The sequence below is a fragment of the Mustela nivalis genome, assembly GCF_964662115.1.
Source record: "Mustela nivalis genome assembly, chromosome: X".
NCBI lineage: Eukaryota > Metazoa > Chordata > Mammalia > Carnivora > Mustelidae > Mustela > Mustela nivalis.
Window position 1 is genome coordinate 19,767,821 of NC_139040.1, and position 21,325 is coordinate 19,789,145.

The 21,325-nt window shown below is 42.7% G+C and overlaps 1 protein-coding gene across 2 annotated transcripts; it reads right to left on the reverse strand.

The window, feature by feature from the left end:
• Positions 1 to 885: 885 nt before the first annotated feature.
• On the reverse strand, positions 886 to 19,459 carry RBMX2 (RNA binding motif protein X-linked 2). Of its 2 annotated transcripts, XM_082717722.1 has the most exons (7): positions 19,269 to 19,459; positions 18,955 to 19,070; positions 17,785 to 17,836; positions 12,477 to 12,606; positions 10,512 to 10,689; positions 9,798 to 10,069; positions 886 to 1,055 (listed from the first exon to the last, which is right to left on the reverse strand). In XM_082717722.1, the coding sequence occupies exons 1-7, from the start codon at positions 19,271 to 19,273 to the stop codon at positions 999 to 1,001; spliced, it is 810 nt and encodes a 269-aa protein (XP_082573848.1). In that variant the 5' UTR covers positions 19,274 to 19,459; the 3' UTR covers positions 886 to 998. The 2 variants fall into 2 exon arrangements, with proteins under 2 accessions (XP_082573848.1, XP_082573847.1); XM_082717721.1 differs by lacking the exon at positions 886 to 1,055 and having other exon boundaries at positions 6,735 to 10,069; positions 19,269 to 19,455.
• Between the last annotated feature and the right edge of the window lie 1,866 nt (positions 19,460 to 21,325).

The following is a 21,325-nucleotide window of genomic DNA, read 5'->3' on the forward strand; positions in this document are numbered from 1 at the left end:
CTAGTTAGTGCATAGCCTCATGGGCACTTTCCCACTCAGATTAGGTTGAAGAATTCCCTGAAAGTTCATTTCCAAAGTCTATCCCCAAAGACCTAGGGAAGTACAAGGATCTGACTCCTCAGAGGGGCTTTGAAGCCTCCAGTCATCCTCCTGGTCCCTTCAAAACATATGAGCCATTGATGTGACCAGAGGGAGCTCATTCTTTCCAGTCCTATCTGTGCTTCTGCATTTGCCAAAACTCCATTGATGGTGACGCCGGGATGGCTCAGTCAGTTAAGTGTCTGCCTTCAGCTCAGGTCATGATCCCAGGGTCCTGGGATTGAGCCCCACATTGGGCTCCCTGCTTCTCCCTCTACCTGCTGTTCCCCCTGCTTCTGCTCTGACACAAAGTCTTTAAAAAAAAAAAAACCCACTGATAAAGAATAGGCCCCTTCTAGAACACCAAAATCGAGGAATCACAAAGAGCAAATCAGAACCTGTACCTTCCAACTGGCCTCAAATACAGTGCTTGGCTAGGAACTACTTCCATGAGACAGAAACCCCACGCGGGTACTGAAACCACCACTCTGGCTTCCCTCTATCCACTCAGTCAACAGGAAGAGGATCACTCAACCAGTCATTCTCATACCCCAGCTTTATCCAAAAAGTTAGGTGAGAAGAAGTTCCCAGCCTTATCCAAAACTCCCTGGGGAAATATGTCCAGGCAAGTAAATTTCCTTTATGTTGTACCTACAGTCCTTTTGCAAATAAAATGGCGGGCAGTTCTGCACAAATGTCACCTGTCCCTAAATTGCCTTCATCCCGCCCCTACATACTGAAATTCATCACATGCAGCACCCTAAGTTTTATAGTCATTTTTTAATGGTTCACAATAATGACAAATACTGACCTTACATATGGATTTAATTTGTCTTTACTTGTAAAGTAACATAAATCCAGTTTGGAAGTCAAAAGTACAAATGGTTGAGTGAAAAGTAAGCCTCTTCACCTCTGTTCTTCTAGCTGCTACCTGGTTCTCCTCTCCAGGAGCAATCTGTTTTACCAATGGATCCCTCCTAAAGGCAGAAAACAGAGAAAGGAAGAAATGGAGTGAGGTGAGAAAGGAAGGAAAGATAGAGAATGAAAGCATGAGATTTGACAGATACTATTTCCTTGAGCCACTGATTTGGTCTGTTTCTATGGTTGCTTCAAATAAAGTCGGCGCTCGTTTTAATGTTTTATTTTGTTTTGTTTTGTCAGATGAACTAAATGTCAAAAGGTAAGAACCACAATGGAAGGAAAGATGCCTACCATAGTGATTCAAAGCCTGCTGGCCAAAATACACTAAGCATGTTTGAGCTAGTAGCTACACTTCTTGAAAATGGAACCATCCAAATGTAAAGAAATAGATGAAAGCACTAAAAGTAAAAATGCATAGCTTCACTTGCAATGAAAGCAAATGCAGATTAGAATAACCTGAAGTTATCACAATATACCTTCCAGAGAAGAAAAAAATAATAAAAATAATTAAAAAATGATAGAATCCAGTGTTGTCCAGAATGTAGTGGGAAAATTGTATTTAAGCTCTGCAGTGCTGATGATTCCACAAATTTGTTCTTTCTGGAAAGCAATCTAACAATAAGGCAAGCTATGGTTCTGTCTGCACTTTTGGATCTGGTAACTCCCCACTGGGGAATGTGGTCTGAGGGAATAATACAAAAAGAAAAATTTTAAAAGGATTCTGTATAAAAATGTTCATAATAGTATTATGATGCAAAATTAAAACAATCCAAGCAGGAGGAACTGGACAGTGTATTAACAATTTCAGCCACTGAAAACGATAAGGATAGTGGCAACCTAAACAAATAGAAATACAAGCAAAACCAGCTGCAAAATAAGATGTGTGCTCTGACAACAGCCAGAGTATACTTTACGATTCGGTACTCATCTGGCATACTAATAAAAAAATCCAAAAAAGAGATTTACTTTAATAATTGTGAAGGTTTTTGCTGTTGTTATCTACTTGCTAATAAATGCCTTTCTCCTGAAGAAACATCATAATCATCATTGACATCACTTTTTAAGCTACTTGAGCCAAATGGAATGATATCTAATACCTCAGGTTCTTACAAAGCATGATGAAAAGGAAAACATCAGTTCAGACTTTTTTAAATGGCTTCTTTAAAGAAGCTAAATCATCTCCAATCATCCCCAAAGTATTCTTCTAAACCAACCCTAAGCTGGCAAAAAGTAGTCACATTTTTGACTGAATTTCATTGTAGAAAGTACACTAGCCTTAAATTAAGTGTGTAATCACAACAGCCATATATCTGCATGATACACATATGCTTTACTCAAAACTTTTTTTTCACATGCACTTTAGAGTAACAATTAACTTATGTCGTATGGTTTTGCCCCTTTATAGGATATGGCACAACACTTCAGTATTTTTAATGATTTATCTAGGGACCAATGTATCTTTGATAACATACTTGGTCATACTTAATTTGTAGAATAGCAAATGCTTATCATAAATGTAATTGTTGATTATTTCCTACTGAAAACTATGACCTGCTCTTATCTATTTTATGACGCAGTTTCCAGTAACACTTGCAGGAATCGGGAGCCACTTATTTAGTAAAGGAAGAACGCTAGGTTAAACCCTTCTAGTGCAAATAATCACACCCAAAATTATGTCTTCTAAGTTTACATTTTCAGATAAAATAAAAGACATCAGGAAACATTTAACTTTATTCTTTGGTCCTAACAGCACAGAGCAGAGCACTTTACACCACTAGAAGCCCACTTAGACAATGACCAGGTTATTCCTTTCAAAGAGCTTCAATACATGTTTATAGAAGGGATGTCCTGTACCAGATAAGGATTATCTCCAATTTAGGACCCAATGAGTCCATAAACTGCTGAGATAGATTCTTATTAGGTACATGCCCCAATAGGTTAGAGGAAGCAAAAAGGGACGGACAGACGGACTAGGGTGGTAATTAGGCCACCATGAAAGAAATCCTGCTGTGGCAAGAACCAAAAAACATCCTTAGTCAGCACTTCATTCAATGTGGCTGTTTAGCCTTGAGATCACTGGAAATTTGTCCACCAATGAATTCCAACTGTCTCTTGTGAAGTGAATCCATGAAAGGAACAGTTAAACATTCACTGTTCCCAATGATCCACTGAAACCATTTGCTCACTGGGTCTTTCAGGCTTGGCCTGGTACAGGGTGTATGTGCGCCTCTCAGATTTCTGACTGCCAGGAGCACGAGTGATGAACAGCCACAGCTGCTGAGCTCTGAAATCCAATGGTGCTGCTGCTGCTGCAATCCCTTAGCCCTGCATTTCCGCCCAGGCCAGACTTCCCACAGGCTGCTCTCAGTCAGTGACTGCATGTGGCAGGGATATGAAGACAGCCCATTCCTGTGAGACACAGGACTCCCTTCACAGGCGACTTGGAGTCAGGGATGCTCCCAGAGAACTCCTCCAGCCTCACAAAGGACAGCAAGGATTAGGCCTGTCCACATCACAGGTGTGGAAAGTAGACATGAGACTTAATGGGTTAGAAGAAGACAGTTTATTACAGCACAGCAAACAGCATCAGGAGTACTGGCATAGTGTTGCCAGTTTCCCTGTCCCAAGTCCCACAGGACAATGTAGTGGGCTCGGGTGGATGCCACCCACGAGGTGGGCTGCATGACAGCTGAGGAGCCCAGACTCAAGGGCCTGGGGCTTTTTGAGAAATGAGCAAACCAACCGGTGGCCCTCCCCTGGGCAGCACGCAGTTGAACAGTAGTCAGTCACACTGTGGTCATCTTGCCCTACAGAAATGGCTCAGTATTAGGAGATCCATAAGCCTTGCTTTAAAAACACTCACTAAGAATGTGCAAGAATGCTCGTGACCCACAGCAGACTGCCTCTTCCAACAGACGCATTTGCTTTGCCAGATGTTCTTAGAACTGCACCACACATTCCAAGATCTTTCCTACGCAGCCCTCTGTCCTTCCTGCATCTAGGAAGGACAGACTAGACCCGCATCTAGTCTGTTTGGCAGCTCTCCTGGACTCCTCTGGCCCCCACCCATTTTCCCTCACAAGCATTTTCCCTCGAAAACCTCTTCTGTGCCTAATCCCATTTTGGCACCTGCTCCTCGAAGAACCCCATCTAGCATGAGTGGTACCAGTGCTGGTCCAAGAAAACAGGCTGTGATAAGATGGGGTCGGGGACAGCACCAGGCATTGCCTGGTGGACAAGACGGACACTGTCCTGATGGAGGTGTTGGGCACAGATAGTCTCAGGCATGGGACGGCAGTCCAACTACTAAAGATTTCTCTGGAGATGACCTGGGAACCCTGGGCGAATGGCCTGGCAGATGTGGTGATTCAGATTTTCGAAACACAGGAGAAGAATAAGGCCTAGAGAGACGGTGGGGATGGCTGGACACTGTGGAGTTGTCCTGGACACACTGTAGCCGAGGGAATGGAAATGAAAGACAGTTAATAAGTGGCTAAAGACCAAGTTTGAGAGCCAGAGGGCTTCTGCGGACGTCACAAAGCCCCTTTCTCTTGCAGTGGAGGAGCAGACCAAGAGAGAACATAATGGAGAGGTTCAACTCAAGGGAGATTGGATCCTCAATATTTAATATGTGGCGCGTCTGCTTTGTGCAAGTCAGGGCCACAGGATTCCATGTGGTTGGAAAATCCTGGGATCCTGAGACATGGAGTGGGAACATCTGGCCAGACACTCCTCAGGGTGTTGGCTCTGCGACCCCCACCTGGGCTTCAGTTTGCAGAGGGGACCACTCTTCTCTCCTAACAGCTAGCATCTCCTCTGGGCTGGAAGATGCCGCAGAGCCTGCTCCGATGAGGCAACTCGCACCCCGCTCCAAGAAGCTGTCCCTGGCCCCTCTCCTGGTTACAAAGCTCATAACTAGGAGTAAATCCCAGCATAACCTGGTCGCATTAGTTGTTAGCCGAACTAAGAGAAGAAAGTATACACCAAAGAGCTGCAAGAATTAGCTGACAGGTACTGACAGGAGCCAAGGAAGCACTAGGTTGGACTTCAAGGGCGCTATATCAAAAGGGGGCTGAAAAGCAAAAATTCATAGACTTGAGAACACATTCTCAGAATACAGATTTAATCCCCCGGCAAAGATCCTCAGGGGGTACAAAGTTTCTACTAAGGTGGTTGGTTCTTAGAGGCCTGGAGAAAGTGATGGCTACTACTGAGCAAAGTCTTAACCCCTGAGCTGGCCTGACCAACAGCAGAAGGAATGGAAAAGCAGAGGGAAGCAGACACGGTGCAGTGGATAGATTGCATGAGGTCAAAAACCCCATGAGAGGATAGTATTCCATGGTGGTAGGCGGCGGGGGGGGGGGCATGGCGGGAGGCAGAGGACACCTCCTTTACCAAGGCCATCAGGAAGGCAGTGGGAAAGGGGGCACAGGTAGCACTATTCAAAGGTGACCCCCTCTGTAGGCCAGGGATGGCAGTAAGAGACCATCAGGGTCCGGAGAAAGAAAGACCAGGTGGAGCTGCTACCCACCAGAAGCCAGGAGGCCCCAAATACTAAAACAAACCACAAGGCCTGAGAGGCAGCCAAGGAAGATTTACCTAGGGAATTGCAGCGATGGCAGATGGATGATGTGTCCCTATGAATAATACAGATGGGACAGCCAGCAAGGGTATCAAAATCTACAAGCTGAGAAAGGAAACAGGGCAGGAACAGGGATTTAAGGGAGGTTTTCCCCAATAAAAAGTCCCAATTCCTTGCTCAGTTTCAGACTTCAGCTGTTTTCTGACCTGGAAGAGGTAGCTGGGTCCCTAGAAGGAAGGACAATGAATTCTGCCCCACTCCACCAAGTACTAGAGCCATTTACTTCCATGTATATACATGGGGAAGAATAGCCAGACATTTGAGGAATATGGACTCGAGATTGAAGCTGACATTATACCTACAGACCTGAAGCATGATCATAGCCCTGTTAGGCTGGGGAATTCAGGGCTGAGTAATGACTGCAGTCCTGACCTGAAACAAGATTCACAGGGGGCCTGCAGAACTACCTAGTGGTCATATCCTACTCCTCAAGGGTATAAGAAGAATTGAGTTGGCACTTGAGAGTAATGCCCATGTGGATCCTGGGCCTGCAGGGCAAGAGCTGTCACAGTGGGCAAAGTCAAACCTCTGAAACAGATCCCCTCCACCAGGGACAAGAATAAATTGAGATGGTTGCTTTTCTGGGTCAACTTGGCTCAGGCTATAGTACCCAAGTAGTCAATCAAACATCAATCTAGGTGTGCTATGAAAGTATTTCATAGATGTGATTACCATCTACCACTGGTTGATTTTAAGTAAAGGAGATTATCCTTGATAATCAGGGTGGGCCTTACCTAGTCAGTCAAAGAACTTAATAGCAAAACTGTGATTTTCCTGATGAAATTCTGCCTGTGGACTGCAGTTTCAGCTCCTGCCAAAGCATTCAGCCTGTCAGTCTGCCCTATAAAATTTCATACTTGCCTAACCAGTTCCCATAACTGTGTAATTCAATTCCTTGCCACACACACACACACACACACACACACACACACAGGCACACCTCAGAGCTATGGGGGGTTCAGTTTCAGACCACAATAAAGCAAGTCACTTGTATCTCTTCATTTCCCAGTGTATATAAAACTTGTTTACACTATACTGTAGTATATTAAGTATGCAACAGAATTATGTGTTAAACAAAAACAATGAGCATACCTTAATTTAAAAATACTTTATTGCTAAAAAATACTAACCACCATCTAAGCCTTCGGTGAATCATAACCACTAATCACAGATCACCCTAACAAATGTAATAATAATGAAAATTTTGAAATATTGCGATTACTGAAATTTGACAGAAACAAAGTGAGAAAATGCTATTGGAAAAATGACACTGAGACTAATTCAACACAGCGTTGTCACAAACCCTTAAATTTGTTTAAAAAAAAAGAAAGAAAGAAAAAGAAAAAAATAACAACAAAAACCAGTTATCTATGAAGCAAAATTAAGCAAAGAGCAATAAAACAAGGTATGCCTATATGCTTTCTCATTAGGAATTGGCTTAGAGCAGGATACATATAACCTACTGGTTGTTTTCCTGGTATAACACTAACTAATACATAAATCAAAACACTATTACATCTCAGGAGAGACAATAGATCAGTGCGACCATTAAGAACCTAAAAGATGCAGAAAAAGGTAGCCCCTGTACCTTTGCACCTATAGCCAAATGGGGGTTCCTCCATGACTAGTTGAGGCAGAAAACAGCTTGAGCTTAGTTTCCAGGTGGGTCAGCTCAGTATGTGGGCACAAAACGAAGAGGAATGGTATCTGCATTACAGCCACATTTGGGGGTAGAGAAGGAAATTTTCCAATGGACAGAACCTCTACAAGTGCAACTGACTTGGTGTAAAAGAACTGGCCTAAAGTGAGAATATTCATTGGATATATACAGACTCCTGGGCAGTGGCCAATGACCTGGCCATCTCATTGGGAGACTGGAAGGACCAGGGCTGAAGATCAGAGACAAGGAGGGCTGGTGTAAAGACAGCGGACTGACATGCGGGAGGAGGCAGAGTGTGAACATTTCTGTATCCCATGCTAACAGCCATCAGGGCATCCACTATGGAAGAAGTACTAAACTGCCCAGCAGACAAAATGACTGAGCCAGGTCCTTTGTCAGTGGTTACCACAAAACCAGCACAATGGACACATAAACACAGTGCCACACGGCTGATGAAGGCCCAACACCAAGGACTCCTGCTTCCCCAGGCGGATCTAGTGGGACTCCTCCTGACAGGGGCTTTGGCTCAAGGACTCACCGTATCATTGGTCTTGCTGACACATTCTCAGAACTCCACAGCGGTCTGAGACTTTTCCTCCCCAAACTTCCTTCCTGCCTTCCCACTTCTCCAAAGGTTAGTCCTCTCTCGGAGTCTGACTGCTTTCCCAGACTCTCCCAACCCCCTTTCCCATCTTCTTTCATGGGCATTTTCTCCTAAAAAATAATCTCTCACACATCTAACCTTGGATTCAAACTAAGATATGAGGTCAACTAATTTAATGTGCTCACTAAAGCTCTGTTCCTTTGTTCTGAAGGGTCAGAAGCTCCATTTTAGTGATTCAGCAGTGGTGCCAAGGTCCTGTGAACAAATTCCTACCTAACTCCTAAGGGACTGATTGATAAAATAAAAGGACAAGACTCTCCAGATGAGAAAAAAACTGCCAAGGAGACCAGAGAGATATGCAATAAGCTGACAAAACATTCCTATCTCAGCAAGGACGGCTACTTGAAAAGGAAACTTGGCCCATAGGTGGGCTGGTATGTCACAAACGTGGAAAGGGAGCTGGCGAGCCAAAAGGCATAAACAAACCCAAATGACCATCCACTGAGGAATGGATAAACAAAATGCGGTCTATCCATACAGTGGGATATTATTCAGACATAAAAAGGAACAAAGTATTGGGACATCTGGGTGGCTCAGTTGATTAGGCGTCTGTCTTCAGCTCAGATCATGATCCCAGGATCCTGGGATCGATTCTTGCTCAGCGTGAAGCCTGCTTCTCCCTCTCCCTCTGCCTACCACTCCCCCTACTTGTGCTCTCTCTCACAAATAATTTTTTTTAATCTTTAAAAAAATAAAAAGGAACAAAGTACTGACCCATACTACAACATGGATGAACCTCAAAAACACACAAGTGACCCCAGACACAAAAGCCCATAAGTTGTATGATTCCACTTAAATAAAAATGTCCAAAATAGGTAGTTCCACAGAAACAGAAAGCAGATTGGTAGTCGACAGGGGTGAGGAGGAGAGAATGGAGAGTTACTGCTTCATGGGCACAGGGTTTCATTCTGGGGTGGTGGAAAGGTTTTAGAACAACACAGGGGTGGCGGTTTGGTGCACCATGAATATACTAAATGCCACTGAATTATTCCCTTTAAAATGGTTAATTTGATGTTATGTGAATTTCACCTTGACAAAATTAAATAAATAAATAAATAAATAAATAGCAAGGAGGTGCGTGGATGTTAAAAAAGAGACATTTTAAAAAAAATTTTTAAAGGAGGGTGGGGTGCAGAGGGAGTGGCCTGGTGTTAAGAATCACTACTGCATTCATATCAGGTTGTCCAGACCTAATCAAACCCCCCTTCTCTATGCTATGGCTGTACCTGCCCACGGAAAGGTCACCCACACCTCTAGCACAAAGACTAGAATTCTAGAACTGCTTGGTATTTCCCCCTTTCCTAGCAATTTCATCATGAACAGGACTCGTAAATTCAAGGGACACATTTATGAAACCCAATCTAGGATACCTCGTCTGGTAAGTACTGAGCAAATTCCCAGGAACAAAAAATTTACTCAAAACTCCCGGCTCTGTGGCTGTTAAAACTACAGCTCTCGGTGACTCTAGTACTCAAGGGATTGGAAGAATTCAGCCTCGGAGAGTTTACGTCCAGTAACAGTAAAAGCCTAACTGAATATGACCGCACTTAAAACCGCACGTTCATTTCCAGTTCTGTCGAGCAGCGGGACAGGCCGCGGCTTCAGTGGTGCCTGCGGTCACTGGGGTTAGAGGACTCCCGGTCCCGGGAGTGCCGGGCCCTCTTATGCCTGCTCGACCTCTCTCGGCTCCTACTTCTACTTCTCTGACTCCGCCCCTCAGAACGCCCACTGGGCCATGTGGAATATGTGTCTGAGCTTCGAACTCTGTCTCTATCTCTGTTCTTTTCCTCTCGCTCTTCCTTCCTGATTGAGGACTTATGTTCATGCTTCACCTTCTCTTTCTTCAGCTCCCTCTCTCGGTCCTCTGCGCCACCGCGGCAGGTCGCCCTGACCTCGGGAGAGCTGGGCTGGTGCTTTCGCAGCTCCCTGAGCTCTGATTTCTGGCCCTTCTCTGAGTTCTTGCTGCTGTGCTTTTTAGAGTCAGGGTCATCCTCTTCCTTTACCAGCTTGTTTCTGGGTGGTGAAGAGGAGGGTGGCTGCTCTGCCTGTACCTCCCGGTCAGTCTTCTCTTTGTCTTTCTTTCTTCTCTTTTTTTCCTTTTTGTCTGGAGGAAAAAGGGGCACAACGAATAAGAGGAAGATGCAGGAGAGTGAGGGTGTGCAAAAGGAAAGCCTGTTGGCACCCGTGTGAAGCAGTCATACTCTACACTTCCAGAAAGTGTCTCTGAGAAGCCAACTTGGATGGCTGTCTCCCTTGATATGTCAAGTTGCTGTATAAGGCAATTCTCACCCTTAATTACCGTCTTAAAGATGCTGCCTCCAAATACAGTCACATTCAGAGGTACTGAGCGATTAGCACTTCAGCATACGAATTTGAGGAGACAGAATTCAGCCCGTAATATTAGTGTTTCCCCTTTCCCAATTAAAGTAAGATTTCCCATCCCTTTTCCCTTCCTACTTAAGAGCTGATTATCAACTCTCAGTGAACGCTGGGAAGAACAAACACTAAGACTACCCAGAATCTTCTCTTGGGTCTTAACGCTTTACCTTTTTTGTGTTTTTTTGTGGGTTTGTCATCTTCAGAACCCTCAGCTGAGCTCACTGAGGGGGTGCGAGCGCCACAGCCCTTCTCTTGGAGTTCTTTGGTCACATCATCTGTTTCTTCTGAGTCCTTAGGAGCTCGATAGTTAGACACATGATCCACTCGGATAGTTCGTCCTTTGATCTAAGACAGACAGGCAATGCTTCAGCAGAGGTGGCCCTCCCACTGAGCTCTTTGAACCCAGTTGCAGAACGCCATGCCTTTGAACCACACCCTTTACCTTCCTGCTAATTCTGTTGCTGGGGAAATCTCTAAAGCAGACCTGCCCAACTGGTGTGTCACAGCACACAGACCTAGGTAATAATTTCCTCAGCCCTTGGGGCAGCCAGCTGGGGCCTGGGGCAGCTGGAGTCCCTGAGGCTCCTGTACCAGGCAGTCTTGTACCTCACAGTCTACCCCAGTGTGCCACACGATAACCTTCATGTTCTACATGTGCCGTTAAGTGAAAAAAGGCTGGGCAGTACTGCCCCAAGGGGAAACTGAGAATTTACGTGCATAAACAATGAATTACCCACAGTCTGTAACATTAATTCATAGTAAAACATGATGTGGCCTGGCAGCTAGAACGAATTCCTGAAATCAAGTGCAGTGAGGCAGCTGTTTTCTTGATACAGCAATTAGGATGAGGCCAAGGCAGACCTACAGCTGGGAAGGGAAAGAGATCTTTCTTCTTAAGCCCTCACACCTCGCTCTACTCCCACCATACTGGAACAACGGCTCACACTGGTATTTTTGCTGTGAATCAGAACTCTCTGGGTGAACAACAAAAAATTACCCCCTCCCTCACTTAAAAAACATTCAGGCAGAGCCCCTGGGTGGCTCAGTCAGCTGAGTGTCTGCCATAGGCTCAGGTCATTATCCCCAAGCCCCACAGCAGGCTCCCTGCTCAGTAGTGGGTCTGCTTCTCCCTCTCCCTCTGCCCCTCCCCCAGCTCCTTCTGTCTCTCTCTCTAATAAATAAATAAAATCTTTAAAAACTTCAGGCAGATACAGACCTATAGGCAAAATCATCCAAAATGTTACAAGTCCGGCTTTTATTGTTCCCACACAAGAGCAGATTTTTATTCTTACCTTTAAGCCTGAGCAGTCAGTCATTTTTTCTATTCCCCTTTTGAAAACATTTTTGAAAACCTCCCTTTTATGGTGACTCCATTTGACTGCTGGCTCTCTTAAAAATTAAGCCTACTACCTTGTTCCACCCTGTCCTAGAGTCTCCAGCTGTTCCACTCTGGTGCAATCAGTGACAAACTCTCCAGGTCAAAGGTCAACCCCCAACCTATGACAACTGCAGTGCTTTTCCTAAATAAGCACAGGGACCAGGTAGAGCACCGACAGGCCTGGCCTGCCCATCACCTTCTCTCAGGCCAGGGGTGGAGAGGGAACAGAGGAGAAACAACTTCAGAACGAGTTACTTTTGTAGAATCTGTCATCACACTTTTAACTAGAGAATTTCTAGGGCCCAGTAATGTGAAGTCAGTGGAGATATAGGACAGACCCACAAAGCTCTGTCTTAGAGCATGAAGCCATGAGAACCCCAAATCCCAATAGAGCATAGCACGGAAGAGCAGCATTTGCTGGTCTTTTTGGTGCCCAGTACATCAGAGAGGAGAGTGGGTATGAGAATGGAAAGGTGTGAAGCCAGAGGCTTGGCTGGGAGTGGGGGGCATGATAGCTATGCTCCTGGGAAGATGAGTATGAGGAAAAGGAACAAGTGTTAGCAGGGTCGTATGCTGGGGAAATTGTTTCCTGGGATCATTTCCTGGTCAGTACGTCCCCACGCCTCGGCAGCGCTCTCAACACACCCAGGTGACCAGTACTGTCCTTGTCCCTGTGGCGATCAGCTGGGAAATTAAACCGAACCCTTACATACAGGAAAAGTCCAGCCAAATCCTGTTTAGTCAACACACTCACCTTGATCCCATTAAAATTGTCAACGGCCAGAATTGTGCTCCTCTGGTCTTCATAGCAAAGGAAACAGAATCCTTTGGATTTCCCAGTCTTCTTGTCCCGCACCAGATTAATGTTAACAATCTCCCCATATCTATTTATTTTATAAAAGAGTAAGACACTATTGATTTAAAATGCAAAAACTTCCAGATTGAATGACAAAACAAAATTCAGATAATATAATCTGTATAGGAGACACATCTAGAACAAGATAACATAAAAAGGTTAAAAATTAAAATTAGAGCAGGAACACCCAATTACAAAAATTATGGGTGGTAGTATTAAGATCAAAGATGAATTCAAGGCCAAAAAAATATTTAAATGGGACTAAGAGAGCTCTTTTACACTGAAAAGGGTCCTAATATATTACAAAGATATGTCATGAAACCTTACGCATAAGTTCACAAGTCAAAAATTTAATTAAAGAACCTGTTAAAAATAAAAGGAGAAACTAATAACAAAAGTAATGAGATATTTTAACATGCCACTTAAGTTTATAACACATAAAGTTGACAAAAATAAGGTCAAAGGAATTAATATCAATATATAATTATATATCATAAATATAAATAAACATAACAATGTAACAATTATGTTGTTAATAAATATTAATGTCAAACTACTGGATACATATATTTGAATCTTACAAAAACACGACAATTTCTTCTCAAGAATCCACGAAACATATATTAAAATTGGTTACAGAATAAACCTCAATAATGTCCAAAAACAGAACAGAACATGTTCTCCAATCACAATGTAATACAGTTGGAAATCATATTTTAAATAAAAAAATGTGCTATTAGCTAACTTGAAACCTAGCTAACAAATGGATGAAAGTGAAATAAAGGAAAAAAAAATCAATGGCAGACTACTTAAAAAACAACAAAAATGAGAAGAATATATACCGAACTTACAGGATGCAGCTAAAATCACAATCAGAAAAATCTGGGACCTTTAGGAATTTTACTGTTAAAAAGGCAGAATGAATATAAAAGAAAACAAATCGAAGGAAAGCCAATGGGAGTTAATAAAGATAAAAGCACAAGTAATGGAAAAAAGAAAAAAGTTCTACCTTACTCCTTATACAGAGTTAAATTCCAGGTAAGTGAAAGATTCATAAGCTAAAAAGTAAAATAGTCATAAAGAAGTCATAGAAATAAAATAAGAATTGATGGATACTTAATAACATGTTCACATACATACAGCACGGCCAGCTATGTAGCACCTTACCTAACAGAAAATACAGGTTTCCCCCACTACCTGAATGTTCACTTTATGCCTTCACTTTTACAAAAGACCTACATTAGTACCGGTTTTCACTAACCAAAAGAAAGCTGAAGAGGATTTTCAGTTTTATGATATGGTAACTGTTTCATTACTTTATGCCACTGTAGCTTAGAAGGCTTTCATGGAACACTCTACCTTCAGATAGCGGGGGAGACCCGTATTGGGGCTGATTCAACTAAGGACAGGAGCTATTTAACACTGTTTAATATTGTAGGTACAGGCCAGTGCAATTAGGAGAAAACAAATGTAAAAAATGAAAAAGTAATCTTTTTCGTTCTATTTGAAGATTTATGTATATATTTATATATGTATAAAAAACTCAAGAGACTCGATGACAAAAACAAGCAGTATAATAATTCCATAAGGTAACAGGATATAAAGTTAAAAAAAAATAAATCACTCTCTTACAAACAATAATCAGAAGATATAAACAAAGAGAAACCCCATTTGTATTAGCAACAAAAAAAGATAAAATACTTAGAAATAAACTTAACAACAAGCAATGTACAAAGTCTATATAGAGAAAATTTTTTTTAAACTGAAAGACACACATAGTTTTAAACAAATATAAAGACATCCTTTGTTTTTAGGTAGGATGACTCAACATCATAAAGACAGCAACATCTTCCCCCAAGTTAATATTGAAATTTAATGTAGTACAAGTTGTGTATCACTTTCCTGGAGCTGGATCCATTGATTCTAAAGTTCTCATGGAAAAATGAACATGTAAGAGTAGATGGAAAAATCTTTAAAAAAAGAACACTGAGGAGTAACTCTCCCAGATATTAAAATGCTATGAATAACTAGTGTGCTACTGGCACGAAGAGACAGACAGACCAATAGAACAGAAAGCCATGAAAGAGATTCAAGTATATATAGAAAAATTAGTAATATAATAAGGGTGACATCCCAATTTGCTGGGAGAAAATATGAATGTTTTTATAAATGTTGGGACAACTGGAGAGCTACTAAAAAAAAACATGAAATTGGATCTGTGTCTCATACTATACATCAGAATAACTCAAATTGGATCAGATACTTCAATTCATAAAATGAAATTCATAAAAATGAAAAGTACTAGAAGGGAACACAGATGGGCGGGTGGGGAGATATACTATCTAATTATGACTCAAAATCCAGAAGCAATAAAAAAAAACCCTGATAAATCTGACCACAAAGGAGTTTTGGGGATGATGGAATTGTTATTCATCCTAACTATGGGGGTGACTACACAAATCTATACATGTATTAAAGCTCACAGGACTGTACACTCCCTAAAAAAATCAATTTTACCATATAATTTAAACACATGAATGAATAAATTTTTTAATTTTGCACAGCAAGAAAAAAATCACAACGAAGTCAAAAGACAAATACAAAATTCGAGAAAATCTTTACAACTCTTATCGTAGATAAAGGACCACAAAGCAGTTTTTTTTTTCTTTCGCTATAAAGAAGATCATCAAGACAACTGGTGAAGCTGAATAAAGTCTGTGGATTAGATAATAATATTGTATCAGTGTTAACTTCCTGAATTTGGTCCCCATACTGAGGTTAAACAAGAGAATGCCCTTGTTGTGGGGGGAAATACATATTGAAGAATTTAGGGATAAATGGGCATCATGTCTGCAACTAACTCTCAAATGGTTCAGAACAAAATAACAGATACACATGGGGAGAAATAACAACAAGGCAAATGTAGTAAAATGTCAATATCTGGGGAATCTAAGCGAAGGGGAAACAGGTATTCTTTATGCTACTTTATAACTTTCCTATTTTAAATCTGAAATTATTTCAAAATAAAAAGTAAAAGAAAAGATAATATAGGAACTCATTGAAAAGGACTCCTACAGACCAAATCATGCCAATCTGAACATCAAGAAATAATAATGATGATAATGTAGTATAATACGTCAAATTAAGTAAAGTAAGTCCACAGTAACACAATACATGACAAGTGGTATAACAGAGTTAAAACCATTAAGAGCTTTTGTAAAATCACTAAGAAAATGAGGAACACACCAACAGAAGAAAACAAGCAAGAATATGAAAAGACAACTTAAAATAAATGAGAAATAATGGCATGTAAATCTATGAAAGATGTTTTATCTCACTGATGATTAGAGGGAAAGTAAACTCATAATGAGAAACCATATGACAAATGTATTTTTTTAAATAGCCGCTGCCAATTAGGATTCAGAAAAATGGACATTCTAGTGAGAATAGAAACTGGTACAACCTTCTCAGAGAGCCATTTGGCTATACTTCTAAAACATCTTAAAAATGCTAACACGGGGCACCTGGGTGGCTCAGTGGGTTAAAGCTGCTGCCTTCGGCTCAGGTCATGATCCCAGGGTCCTGGGATTGGGCCCCGCATCAGGCTCTCTGCTAGGCGGGGAACCTGCTTCCCCCCTCTCTCTCTGCCTGCCTCTCTGCCTATTTGTGATCTGTCAAATAAATAAAATCTTTTAAAAAATAAAATAAAAAATAAAAATGTTAACGCTAGTAAATTAATACTGATCTAGTAATTTCACTATGGAAACTATCAGTAATGCATACAAAGGATGTATGTACTACAATGTATACTGCAATACAATTTATAACAGCAAATAATGCCCAACATTTAAAAAATGATAAAGAAATATACCAAAATGTTAACAGTTTTTCTAATTATTAAAATGTTAACAGTACATTCTAATTTCTTTTTCATGCTTTTCCTTTTTCCAAATGTTCTATAATGATTATACATTACCTTGATAATCAGAAAATTTTTTTTTGAAAACCACTGTTACCAATGGCAAAGGCAATCTTCATGGAGAGCGATGTGTACAGCCAAAATAGACAAACACACCAGCTGATCATCACTCAATGCAAGTAAGACAAAAACACCCCCTAGATGGAAGGGTGGACCAGGCAGAGGTATCATAAGGCGTGGAAGTTACAGGTTGCACCTGCTGTGAACTTCCAGCTCCCCAAAAGTAGGAGGAAACAGCCTCTGTCCCTTTCTGGGTGCTTTGCCAGTATGGGCTGCTGAGGTCCTCTCCCATGGCCTTCTCATGTGTGCTGCCCAATTTCTTTCCCATGGCCCTCTCCCCCACATGCTGCCCAACCAGTAAGGGTCCTTTTCCTATTGGACAGCCCAACCATCCCCTGCCACGGCAATGTCTCTCCCATGGTGTGCTGGCTGTTTGCTTCCCCAAACCCTTCTACCCTAGTCCTCTGCCTGTACATGCTGTCCAACTTTTCTACAACAGTCCTCTGCCCTCAGGACCCCTCTGGCCTTATGGACTATCTAACCATTCTGTGTAGCTCTGGGTTGTGCCTAGCCCCTCTCCTACCAGCTGCCACTACTAGTGCGAGCTGCCAAGATGCTCTCCCACCCAATGCTGCTGCTTTCATCTCACAGCAGAATGAAGAAAATAAGGTTCACCTCGTCATTCTTGTTCCTCATCAGCCTGTAATTCTCAGCTTCCAGGTAAAGAGATAATGGCTCTGCTCATTAACCTTACACTCATCTATAAACTAAGAAAACAAACTACTGACTAAAGCTTTTTGCTTTTTCTCCCATTTCTCTGTGCTTTGCCCTAATCCTACAACACCACACAGATGTAGGCCAGAGGGCCCTGTGATCCTGGATTACCCTTAGTTTGCAGGAGCCCGAGGAGCCCAAGGAGCCCTGTGAGTTCCAGTCTGTTCCAGTGTAGGCCCAGGCTGAATAAGCTTTACTGAAAAAGCAGTAAAAATAGACCAGAATTCCCAAGACAGCCTCCTAAATCATCCAACTTCTTGGATTTCCCATATTGGAAGAGTTCTACAACCATGTCCTGGGGCTGATCTAGACTAGAGGAGAAGCTCCAGCCCTCCCCATGCAGGGAGGTCAGTTAGCTTAGAATAAAATAAATGGATTTTGTGTGATGCCACAAAATGCATTATGGAAGCATACTCTGATGACCTAGAAGGCAGGAAATGAAAAAGGACTTACTGCGAGAACACACAGATGATGTCCCCTTCAGTCAGTTCATAAGGAAGCCCTCCTAGAAGAAAAAAACCACATTTAACATTTACCAAGTGTCTACAAGCATACCATGCACTAGGCCCAGCACTGGCGGGTGCAAAGAAGAGTAAGCCAGAGAGTCTGCTCTCAAAGAATTCAGTCAGATGATACGACAGAAGCATATATAAAGTGCAGTACTAGTGCAGCAAAAGGAGTGATTAACTGTGGAAAAGTCGGTGTCACCACTAACCAAATACTCCTCACACCCAAAATCTTAGGGACAAAGCAGATAGTTTCTGGCAATAAAACTCTGCTTCCACAAACATGTCTCGAACACACCTGCTCTTTACCCAGAAATTCACAGCTAAGATCTAAAAATCAGTTTAAATCTGAAAATATTAACCCCACCTCACATAGACTAAGGATTTTAAAATTCTTAATTGTCTTTATAGACAACTTCCAGCATTTCACAGGACATAAATTGCCCTGCAACTCTCTCCTTCCTCATCTATAAAATGGGGACTTTAGTATTTACTTCACAGAACTGTTTTAAGAATTAAATAAAACAATGGATATAAGTGCTTAGCACAGTATGTGGTGCAATAACTTCTTTGAACAAACCGTCATATTACTGGAAGTGACACAAAGTGAATATAGATATAACAATATGGCCATGGACAGAAGGCAGGAGCTAATTAGATGAGAAAAATGAATTTTGAGGGAAGGGGAAAGGGCAGGGGACTAGCAATCATACAGGATCGTGCCTAAGACCATGAGTTCTAGAATCCCATAGTTCTGGCTGTCCCACTTACTAGCCATGTGGTCTTAAGGAAGTCCATTAACTTCCCTGCACCCCAGTTTCCCTAGATGTGTAACAGGGGGACGCGGTATAACAATGGTCTCTGAAACCAAGAAACCAAGTGTCAAGACTGTTACCACAGTGAATGGCAAAGGGTTACTATCATGGAAACTGACGTGACAGGGGAAGCAAACTAGAAATGGGAGAGAAAAGAGATATGGAAAACGGATTTACGGGGCAGCCAGCAGAAGGAAATAAAAGTGCGTGATGAATGCTGGGAAGAATGAAAGGCGGGAATGCCGAAAGGTTAGGAAGCAGGCCAGGAGAGGAGCAGCGCGGGAAAAAGATGTGGACCTCACCCAGGAAGATCCAGGCGCTGTCCTTGTACTCGGAGTGCCAGGACACCTTATCTGCCACCCCAAGCTGGACCTCACGCTCATTCAGCTCGTTGATCAGCTTCACTTTAGTTAAAGGACTGCGGGGGGGGCGGGCAGAAAAACGGACATTAAGAGCGGCCTGGCCAGAGGTAAGGGAGAGCAAAACTAAGGGACTAATTTTCCAGTCTCTGCACCTCTCCTGCCCCTCGGCCCGGCAGACGCTCTACCACCCAAGTCCTGGTGGGCCACCTCCCGCGGCCCGTCCCTACTTCTTTAGTGGTAAACTGAGGCCTTACTTCATCTTCTCAAGTTCGCGCTCAGCACCGAGACACTGACTTCCGGGAGAGTCTGCACCGCGCCTGCGCGGCGCCAGCGTCACGCTCCCATTGGACTCCGCGGAGCTCGCGTCGCGCCGGAAGAGCTTGGCTGCGCCGGGGCGTGGCTCCTACGCACTAGCGCGGGAAAGCATTTTCTTTTCTCCGCGGGTTTTGCTCTCCCGGGGAGTTTTTGTCTAGTCCCTCGGTTCGTCCCTCTGTGAAGCGGAGGCACGGGTGTCAGCCAGGTTTATTACAGGACCCTCAGCGGCTGGACTACGCCTGGCATTGATTGGGCTACCTATAAATGTTTGCTGAATAAAGACTGAAAAAGAGTGCCCGTTATGGCGACTTTAGCCCCAGCCTTTGCTCTCGATGCAAATCCTTACTCGGGCTTCAGTCCCAGCCAACTGCTCACGCACACACACACCCATCAAAGCATTCCTGTTCAGGAATAAGAAGATATGTGAGAGGGTAAATCTTTTTCTTTCTCAAATTCAAATGCATAAGCCACTGACCATTGTGCCTCCATAGGCTGCGTTGAATACCCAGATTTGTGTTAAGCGCTGTTACCCTCACCCACCCTTTTCCATTGTCTCGCTCCTACTTAAGCAGGAGGCAGAAATAGTGAAAAAGCTAATAATTGAGCAGATGCTAGATTGTGTGCTAAGCAATTCACATGTACTGGCCCTCCATCCTGACAACCACCCTCATAGAATCTATACATACAATTACCCTCCTCATTTTACAGAGGAAGAAACTGAGATTCAAAGGAGGTACTCTGACTCTATCTATCAGGTCTGGTTGATTTAATCAGTCCTTACTGAGCATCTGTATGTGTCCTGTATGGCATGTCTGCAGACAGGAATGTAAGGTGAGGTTCTCTGCCCAAGGGAACTAAATAATATCATTGAGGAGATAAGATATATTTGCTTGGTAGACTTCACTCCTAAAATAACCAGAAAATCTCCTATAGAGAAGAGATGGTGGCATATAATGTGTGATTTAAGCCATACTGAAGTTATGAATCCATAGTATATGTGTCATCATCAATAACTGGTATCAGACCATGCATGGTCTAAAAGTGAAGTTCCAGAGCTGTGTAGTTCTCTGTGTAAGCCTAGCTCAGAGCCCCAGGAATTAGGCACTTCATAAAGTACTTTGATGATAATGATGGTGATGAGGACTACTGTACCCTCAATGACTCAACATCTACCCATGTCCTGCCGAAAACCAGGAGACTCCCCACTAGTGACAGTTTCTCTTCAGTCATTCTGTTTTTGCCCCTCTTCCAGTCCAACCCAGCTATTCATTAACTTTGTGGAATTAACTTGGCAATGAAAACTAAGCAGTGACAGATTGCATACAGGTTTTATCTGCTTCTGGGAATCTTAGGTTGCTTAGCTGTAGGATTGAAGTAGACACTGCAAAGTGGTAAACTAGTAAGCATTATCTGGCTGGATTCTTCAGGCAACTGTAAAATAAGAGAAATAGGCCTACACCTGGGTCTTGGTCATCAGGAAGTTTCAACAGGACGCTGAAGCAAAAGAGGAGATTAAGACCAACCAAAGGGAAGGACAGTTTAGTTGGCTGGTGGAGGACATGGGAAGACTGCTATCTAGCTAGTGGGTTCAGCAGAGATATTCTGAACCTGGGAGAACTGAAAACCATCCCAGGTTACCTGGGACATCTCCATCAATGTGCTTCCAATTGGTAGGAATTGGTAGGTAAGATGATGCCTAGAGATTTCCACCAGTCTAAGTGGAAAGGGGATGAGGATCCAGGGAACTCTTTGAACTTTAGTATCTGAGAGGAGGACCAGGTTTGCTATTAGTGATCTCCACCAGTAACATGGATCTAGCAGGCACTGTATGGAGAGCTCAGGTCTAGATTATCTGGCCAATGCTAAGGAAGCCAAAGGCAATCCTCACATTCAAGGTAAGGCTAAGCAATATGTCCAGCCAATTTCATCTCTTCACTTCCCACCACAGCACATCCCAAAACAACTTTCCCTCCTCACTTCCCTATTTCAAGTAATG